The following is a 10,451-nucleotide window of genomic DNA, read 5'->3' as shown; positions in this document are numbered from 1 at the left end:
TACCACCAATGGGTGGTTCTATCCCAAGATTTTCAAGTGTATATGAAACATACTACATATTTACCTATTGTATTATTTTGTACAGTTGTAAATTACAATAAATAAATAATTTAAAAAAAAATGTATTTATTTATTATTTTTCTGTTTTTAAAGCCTATTACGCCTAAGTCGATTAAACCTTAAATACAATTATATCTACCGACTAATATAACAAGATTTTATTTTAATAAATTTCGTAAATAATGGTTATCTACTTACAAACAACTAATCACTTTGACTGTTAAGTACCTTTTGCCAATCTTTATCACTCTTTCATTAACAAAACCTACCTTCATAATGTTCGGCCTTTGTTCTAACCCAGCAGGAAACCTATTTATCCTATTGCAAAACTCCTTTAGCAGATTTTCGATACGCACAACGCAAAAAAGTAAAAAAACGTAAGTGTTGCTAGGAAGGGGTTGGTCGAGGGTGTAGTGGGGGTGGGTTGGTCCCTCCAGTCTGCTACCGGCAACTCTCGCGTGAACACTATATTCCATTCTTCCCTTAAGTAGATATGACGTACCGTACTTCGCAAGTTATCTAATCATCCTCAACTTCTTCCTTGGTCTTTGCCGGCGATGTCTGTTCGTCTCTTGTTGCTCATCTGCCTCGTTGTCACAGGTCAAATACTTTTTTAAACATCACTTATAAGTCATATCATTTTATATTTAGTCAATTATATTTTAATATTTTATCTTATCAATACATAAACTTTTCTTTTTTTTTATAATAATTATATTATTTGTGTCTACGATAAGTCTTATATAAATGAAATTATATCACAATCACAAACTTGGAGCAGTTGCTACAAAAATATGTCTGAGCAAAAGCAGGAAGCAAGCAAAATCATACATTTCCCGAAAATTTGTCCTAATTTTCCAACTATATTAAACAAGATAATATTTTTCCTTTTCTTTTGAACACAACAATATATCCTAATTTTCTAACTTAGAAGTATTGATAATGATTCAGGAAACTCCGTGTAAAATGTGTTACCACAATTTTCGCGGATTTGAAGTAGGTCCTCTTATTTAAAATCTAACAACTTTTCAAGTTTCAAAATTTTTTTTTTGGGGGGGGGAGAGGTTTGTGCCACTCTCCTATAGTGATAAAACTGCAAAATCATAACAATTATTTAAATTTAAAAAATCTAGTTGTTTACTCATCATTAAAAATAATTATGGTTTGGTCATTGAATAAGAATGTTTATTTAAAAAAAACAAAATGAAATAACATTATTATTAATTTCATTTTTAAATATGCATAAGTATTATTGGATATCAGTATATATATTTATATATACAACTTCCTTATATTTGTACAATATAATAGAATATCATCTTAACAAAATATAACATATAATGAGTAAGTATTCTTTTATATTTAGAAAGTGACTTCTTAATGTTTATATTTATTGACGTTTATGTTCATTAAGTTATTTTTTTTAACTTGTAATTATAAAAAAAAAATCAGATGAAATCACAAAATATATATAATATAATGTTTTTATAAAACATTTATCTTATTTATATAAAACATTTTGAATTTTTCACTTTCGACCTTTAATAAAATTTTAAAAAAGGTTTAATATAATACATTTAATTGATACTAAAAAGGTTTTTTTTTTAGGTTTTATCATTTTATTTATTGATGAATATTACAATCTGCATACATTGTTGAGCAATAAGTGATAACTGATTACATTCATACTAAAATAAAAATAAAGAAATAATCAAACTATGTACAAGAAATAATAAATAAATAAAATATAATAATATTGAAAATAAATAAAATAATCTCTAGTCATATTAATATTGTTATATACAATATTTACACTCTCAACGTGAGGCTTCGTGAGCCCACTCTATTCCCAATGTATGAGAGGTAGAGTAGAGCTCATTAAGATCCCAGCGCATCTCTCTCACCGCGTCACGTTACTATAAGAACATTACAATACTAATAGAACATGATATATTAAAATTTATCTAGTATTATATATATTACATCATTTATTTGTTAAAAAATGACTTTCATAACATTAAATATTGACTAATGTTCAGTAAGAAAACTTTTAGGAATTTTAAGAATAGTACTTAATTTATATTTTTTAAGTGGAAACTACCAACCTATTGTAGATAGAATGTTGTCAAATTTTATTCATTAATAAAATCTACAATAATATTGTACTTTATACAACCCCAAAAGAACATTAATACAATACAAATATATTATGTTCTACTCAGGATTTTCAAGTTTTTTTTCTCCAATTATTCCCTAGTTTAGAAAAAAATGTTATATAAACGTAAGTATAGAGGACTTAAAGGGACAATTTTCAACTATTACGTGACATAAATAAAAATAATTTTAAAATTAGTATAAAAAATTACAAGATCTAGACAGGAAATAAAAAAATCCACCCCCAGAATAATTGTCAAAACTTAAAAAAATATGTATAATTTATTATTTAGAGAAAGAGATTATAACATGATTAAGCGACGTAACTTCTTTTTTTTTAATAATAAATTTACTAATAAATAACCTCATTTAAAACGGAACATCCAAAAATCCTGAACTAACTCCAAACCACAATTTAACCTATTTGAAACCCAACTAATTTCTCATTTGTAATGTTCCTGAGACCGAAAGGTCCTTCTAAGGGTGTTTTAAACATATAACAGATCGACATTCATCTGCTAAAATAAATGCTATTATAGTTACAGTACATTTATGTTTTTAAATTAGTACTGGTTTACGAATTATGACCGAGGCCGTTGTAGGCGAGTGAGTTATATTATAATTGTGGGTTGTATAATTTTGTTGAAGCCTTAACCTCAGCAACCTCGCAACTGCTTGGTCGACTGATTTTACGTTGCGGCCCCACGGAATGAAAACTTGAGATTCTCTCTCCGGATGACGTACATCAGAACTAGCTAGGAAGGAGATGAAAAAAGATTTACTACTTATTAGTGAATAATATTAGGTTATATATTATTTTTGATGTTAATATAAGGTTGTCATGAAGAATTTAATTTTTTTTTTCGATACAAAAAATTACTTAAATTTGATAGCTTCAATTTTCACACCATTATTTTTTTCATTTTATTCTCATTGAAATATTTGAGTCATAAACAGCTTTTAATAATTGATCAGTTGAAGTTTCATAAATTCAGTCATCAGGACATTAAAACAGTAAATAATTGAAATCCAGACCATAGATTGCTCATATCATTTCAATAGCATAAAAAGAAAACAAAATTCAAAACTACACTAATCCAAAACATTTGAACGTACTCATATATAGCACAAGAGCCCAGTGGAAAAAAAAAGTTTGTTATTTCGCCCTAATTTTTTATTACTTCATTGAAAACTACAAATTGAGTCAAAATTTATGAGTCTGCCAAGCATAGAACACAAAAGGCGACTGTTTCAAAACGTTTATAAAAAAAATTTCTTCTCCCGGATCTATATATCTTTTAAACTACCAACAAAACTTGAAAATCTAATACAGCATCATTTAAAGTAGAGTAAATTTGCTAAAATATGACCCGTCACATGAGTTATCTACGTTCAATATTTACCGAGATACAGTTTTTAAAAAAAAAAACATTTATAACAAAATAATGAAAAATCAGTAGTTTTTGAAAATTAATTTTGGGAAAACTATATCTCAAGAATAATTAGACGTACAGATTTATACCAGCACTCAAATTCAGTCTAGTTGAATGTATTATAGCAGTTTATAATGTTTATCTTCGTTCTTATATTTAACAATATAAATTGACAAAATATTGATTTATAGTTATTATTATTATATGGGCAACAGACTATCGAGACCCAAGTTCCTACCGTGTTTTTTTCGTAGGGTCAGTTCGTCTCTTCCACGCCTATTTTTTTGTGAGTGCCACCCATTCGCTAACGGGCCTCACAAATGCCCAGGGTAAGTTGTAAGTCAATTTTTCATTATTTTATGCTTTAAAAAAGCCCGGATGGGACCAGGATTCGAACTGACAACCTGTGGGTTGGTAGACAGGCGCGTTACCACGCTCCTTCCGCTGCCCTCTTATTTATAGTTTTTATTCATTACCGCGGAAAATGTTTTTATTTATGAAGAACTATATCTCAGGTAGTATTAGATGCACATATATCTGCTAGCATTCAAACAAAAAATAGTTTAATGTAATATAAACTGGTTTATCACACTTATCTTCATAGGATTAGCTGTTCATAAAATTTACTAAAATAAAGTAAATTCTAATTGTTGAGACAAAATGTCATATCCTAAATTCATCTGCGAATATCATAAAAACTACAACCCCTACGCATCATATTTTAGCTAAGTTACTCTACTTTAAACGATGTTCTGTTTGATTTTATAGTATTATAGGTAGTTTTTAAGGTATGAAACTTGGAATAAAAAATTATATTTTTTTTTAACGTTTTGTATCAACAGCGTTTTTTATTTATAATTATACTTGGCTGACTCATCAATTTCGACTAGTAATTATACATAGTTTTAATTAATAAAAATTGGGGTGAAACAACTGAACTTTTTTTCTCCTCTTGGGCTCTTGAACTAATCTTAGTCAGTCAGTTATATTAACTTATATTAAGAGGCTCAATACTGTTAATTATATTTTTTATATTAATTATTAATTAATCGGTGATTTTCAGGATTATTTTATTCTTATAAAATAACATAATTTTCATTAACTATTTTTACTAAAGAGTTCAATTTGACGATTTTATATCACAATGTCATACATCGAATTTTTAATAAAAACGATAAACAAATAATTGCCTGGCTTTATTTTTAAATTGAGGAAAACCCCTGGGGTATCAGATTAAATCCAGGAATCGTTAACAGATCAAGGGGGTTTCTATTTTAATTGCTGTTTTTCAATTTATTTCTAAAGGAGCTGTGATTCCGAACTGATTAAAATAGTCCAGTATCATTCAACATCACAGGGCCATCTAAATCCCTTTAAAAATTAAATGTTTGCGTATTGAAAAGTCATTGATATTTTATAAAAAAAACTTTTATTGTATTAAAAAAGTTATATAACAATAAGAATTTATTTTTTTTTTTAATCTTTTACCTCTAACATCAATGAAAGGTCTAGAGTACTTGGTAAGGACGCACTGTTCTTTTTTTCCTGACTAGGTAATGTGATCAGCACCAACCGTCAACCACCTGATTTATCATCTAATCATATTAAGGATCAGGCAATTATGTCTCGATTAACCTGTATAAAATGGACCTCAACTACCTTGAATAAGTAAATTCCAAGAAATCAGGACTGAACAGTAATCGAATGCGAAAATGTTATTTATGAGAGATATTTCTGTAATTCGTTTTCAACCGAAAGATTATTTAGTAAAAAAAAAACTTTATGAAATCAAAACATTACTATTCAAAATACGTACTCTCGTTTTCTATGTTAAAATTTTTTTAAATTTTTAATCGCAGAAAATGCGTTTTTTACCTGAGAATTATTTTCAAAAATCAGTGGTAATAAACACTGAACCAACGGGTATACGTCCGAGGGGTAGACCGAAACGTAGATGGGAGGATTGTGTTAAAACAGATTTAGAGGAATTGGGTTTGGAGAGGCATCACTGGAAGGATGTATGCAGAGACCGTTTAGTGGCATCGGCATCGAACCTTCGGGTTCGTTAAGTCTTCATTATTATTATTATTACTATTATTATTATTACTATTATTATTATTACTATTATTATTATTATTATTATTATTATTACCTTTAAGGGAGTAGTCCAAATTTCTGAATAGATAGAACCTGTCGCAGAAAAGTCTGGCGAATAAGGTAGGTGTGGAAGGACGTAACAGCTCGTTTAGTTTCTTCACTGTCTGTCGTGAAACATGGAGGTCTAACGTCATGTATGAGTATAAGTCCCTTCCTATAAACAAATGCACATTGTTGGTCCATTTGTTTTCATCCTTATTAATGTCATTTAGTACTTTAGATGCAATTGATATCTATGTTGAATACGGACAAATATAATTTAGAAAAAAAATTTTCCGGTTGTTTCTACAGATCTTAAAGATCATTGGTCGCTCGAACCAGCCTTCTTCACACCTGGCTGTCTAGGGGTACTGCATTCCAGTTTGCTGCATGCAGCTTATTCGCATCTCTGTTTATTATATCTATACATCCAGTTTTTGGTATCTTTGCAACCAGGAGGCGTCCTGATGGATTGCTTCGAGCTACATGTCCCTTAATAGTACAAGAGCCCAAGAGGAGAAAAAAGGCAGTTATCTAACCCCAATTTTTTATTACTTTATTGAAAACTATGTATAATTACTAGTCAAAATTGATGAGTCTGCCAAGTATAAGTAGGGGGAATAAAAAATGGCGGCTGTTTCAAATTGTTGAAAAAAGTTTCCATTCGGAGCTTCATATCTTAAAAATTAGGAACAACACAAGAAAACCTAAGAGAACGTCATTTGAAGACGAGTAAATTTTCTAAAATATGAGTCCTAATAGAGTTATTTACGTTAAATAGTTTTCGAGATATAGCTTTTTAAAAAGCAACATTTCATAAAAATGTTGTATGGGACGCACTGAAAGATCAGTAGTTAGTGAATTTATTTTGAAAAATTAATATCTCAAAAACCATTTGACCTCCAGATGTCAATTAGCACTTAAATTAAAGCTAGTTTAATGAGCTATAATGTAGTTTACCTTCGTAGGAGTAATAGTTTACATGAAATTTGCTAAAATAAATTGATTTATAGTTGTTCGGACAACCTTTTATTTGCCAAATTTATATTCACATGTGAATATCATAAAAACTACTACGAAGATAAGTGTCATAAACTACTTTATAGACAGTTAAATTCCCTTTATTTTGAGTGTTAGCAAACATATGTGCGTAGATATATGTAAACATATGTGATCTAGAGATATATTTTTTTCAAAAATCCAACATTTTATACGAACTACTATTAACTATTTTGTAGTAAATTTAACTAGCTTGAATATGAGCGCTGGTAGACATCTGTACGTCCAATGGTTTCTGAAATGAAGTTTTTCATAAATCAAACTTATAGTCCGAACAACTATAAATCAATTTATTTTACCAAATATCATGAAAACTACTATTCCTACGAAAGTAAAGGTCATAAATTTCTTTATAGTCCATTAAACTAGCTTTAATTTGAGTGCTGATAGACATCTGTACGTCACATAGTTCCTGAGATATATCTGATATTCCTGATATATCTTTATCAAAATGAATTAATTAACTACTAATATTTCAGTAGATTTTTAAGAAAGTTTGCTTTTTAAAGGGCTTTATCTCGAAAACTATTGGACGTAAATAGCTCTTTTAGGGCTAATATTTCAGCAAATTTACTCTTCTTTAAAAAATGTTTTTTTAGATTTTCTATTGTTGTCGGTAGTTTTTTAGATAAAGAGCTACGAATGAAAAATTAATGTTTTTTTAAGGTTTTGAAACAGCCGCCATTTTTTATTCCCCATACCTATACTTGGCAGAGTCATAAATTTTGACTAGTAATTATACATAGTTTTCATTAAAGTAATCAAAAATTGGGTTGAGATAACTGCCTTTTTTTCTTTCCGACATTAGTTCTTCTCCAAATATTAAGGATAAATAAATAAACTTTTAAATAATTATATAGTATAATATAAATTTTAAAACAGTAGAAACCAGAGGACAAATATAAATTAATATCAATTCAAAATTGAAAGAACACTGAACAGTCTTTATAACGACTTACAAAATACCAGACATATAGGCGATCGTCGTTATGACATAAAACACACATAAAAATCAATTATTGCTGCCATAAACTAATAAATTGTATTATCTGACAACCAGTCGTATTCACATAAATAAATGAATCGGTATAGCTCTAAAAATTACAGATCCAAAAATATTTGTCTGGTCGTTATATCCGATGTCGTTATAAGCGATACTTTGTGTAGCTATTACTTGACCAATATTCCTGTAAAAGTTAAATTGTATTGAATAAAAAATCAACTAGAAGTCTATTAAAGAGCTTATCTAGATATTGCCCCGTGGGCTTTAGAAACACCAAATGTCCAGTTCATTGTTCCGTGAAGGTATTATCATTTGCATAAACAGTGGCATGTGTGTACAATAAGGATTCGTTGTGTTTCCGTTGTTGCTTTGGTATGGTGACTTTTCCTTCTAAAATGCAGAAATTCAAAGTTAAATTATTTCGTCACAATGAAAAAAATTATACTAGGTGGAAAAGATCTATAGTTTCTTGCTAATGGGCCCTAGAAGGCGAACATTTTTTTTACATATTTTTATGTTATTGTATACCACTTTTGCTTTGCATATATACGATTATTATATACCAATAGATTTGTATTTTATGTAGGGAAGAACAAAAGATTACTGATCGTATTAAATGAGTTTACAAAAACCAAACGACTCCTAGTAAAGTAGACAAACAAAATTTTGTTTAGTAAAAACTGTCGGGTTGGGTTTTAGCTTCTTTTGTAACCTTTGAATACGAATTTCCACAAACATTAGTATTGGTGATTTTTTTTTAAAAATTATTTATTTAATGTAATTTACGACTGTAGAAAATAATCCAATAGGTAAATATGTAGTATGTTTCATATACACTTGAAAATCTTGGGAAGGAACCACCCATTGATGGTTCTTCAAACATTAATTTAAATTAGAAGGTCCCGTGGCCATCTTCTTTTCAGACGCCTCGGAGGATTATCAGGGATTGTTAAGGTTGAAAGATTAAGAATTAATGGGTTAGGATGGTTAAGGAGTTTGGAATGAAAAGACGCATATCTGTTTTGGGCCAAATCTTCAACGAATGGGATGTTAAGGTCTTTGTGAATGAGTTTATTTGTGACGTAATCAGGAGCATCAAGGATTTTACGTAAGATTTTGGATTGTAACGATTGGATGCGGGAAGAATTTGATGGTTTGGTGGAGCCTCAGAGCTCAATTCCATATGTCCAAATTGGTCTGATTATCGTAGTGTATACTAATTTTTTGTAGTGAATGGGAAGTTTAGAGCGTTTGTCAAGTAAGTGTTGCAGTAATCGGAATCTACGAGCAGTTTCTTGTCGTTTCAGTCTTGTGTTTGGATTCCAAGTAAGTCTCTTGTCAAGATGGAGTCGTAAGTATCGAATCTGTTCAACAGGCGTTAGTGGTGTATTTAGAAAGGATACTGTAGGACAGGAGGGCAGAGGTTTACGACGGAGAGTAAAGGTGATCCGGTGTTTTTTTTTGTTTTTTTTTAAATCCATGGTTTGTAAATTACGAGAGAAAATTAGATAAAAATTGACTACAAGAACAACATCGGCACCTATTCCTCAAGCATTAATGCTATAATGACTCTCACCCGGGCAGAAAACACCGCAGCCACCATCACTGCAGAGCTCAAGTTGATCGGAAAGAGGCTTGTCTCAGCCAAAACTGACGCCATAGTGATGTTATTTCAGAAAAGAATGAAACCTCTACCCATCCACTTCACGGTCGACGAGGTAAGCCAGCGGATCTCCAGTCCTCTACCTGGGAATCACACTGGATTGACACCTCACTTTCTCCAATCGTGTCCGAGAGAGGCTGAATCTGGTCCACCAGAAGACTTATAGACTATACCACTTGCTCAAGTCGCCGCAGCTTTTCCTTTGACTGAAATTGCAAATTTATAAAGCTATAATAAACACCTACCCAATTCAATGGTGCAACTCTTGTATAAAACAACGTTGAATCAACTGCAGAGCTATCAGAACTCCGTTCTTCTGCGAACCGTCCGAGACACATCACTGCAGAGGGGTAAAAGCAGAACCATCCTCGAAGAACTCCACCAAGGCCTGGGAAGTGGCAAGGCATTAACCCCTTGATTGACGTGCTCGCCAAAGTAGGGGTTAGGGCCCAATAAACTAAATTCAACTAAATTAATAAATTAATAAACAGCAGAGTGGTATCTTCCTCCTCCGAAATAAACAAAGCCCTGTGGGGGGGGGAGGAGGGTGCTGTGCACATTTGTTATTAAATGACATCAATGTAATTTCGCCTTTATTAAATTGTCCACAGTAGACGCAATGATCTCGGAACAAATATGGGAGGAGGTGATATTGGAGGCTTCTTACAAATATTATAAATAACAATACCTTTTCAATAGCATTCAAAAGAAGGGTGAAAATCAGAGAATTATATTTAGGGAAAACAAATTCGTGTTCAGCAACAGAGAGCGTGGAAATTCAAAACATTTTTTGGATTACTAGAAATGAAAGAACTTCACATAAAATGAAACACCTCTGACGTTTTGACTAATAAAATGAATTAATGACATAATATTTGTAATAAAATGAATTAATGACATAATATTTGTAATAAAATGAATTAATGACATAATATTTGTAATA

General features: G+C 30.5%; 1 protein-coding gene across 1 annotated transcript in view; it reads left to right on the top strand.

The window, feature by feature from the left end:
- The first annotated feature begins 519 nt into the window (after window positions 1-519).
- LOC106678173 (uncharacterized) overlaps window positions 520-10,451 on the top strand; it is a 109,640-nt gene continuing 99,708 nt past the window's right edge. The window contains exon 1 of the mRNA XM_014416544.3: window positions 520-660. Coding sequence (XP_014272030.1) covers window positions 618-660 — 43 coding nt within the window. The 5' untranslated portion in view covers window positions 520-617. The remainder of the gene's footprint in view (window positions 661-10,451) is intronic.

Source organism: Halyomorpha halys, unplaced genomic scaffold (assembly GCF_000696795.3).
Source record: "Halyomorpha halys isolate HHAL.00 unplaced genomic scaffold, Hhal_1.1 Scaffold127.1, whole genome shotgun sequence".
Taxonomy (NCBI): domain Eukaryota; kingdom Metazoa; phylum Arthropoda; class Insecta; order Hemiptera; family Pentatomidae; genus Halyomorpha; species Halyomorpha halys.
The sequence above is the reverse complement of the archived record's forward strand: the minus strand, read 5'-3'. Positions and strand labels throughout refer to the sequence as shown.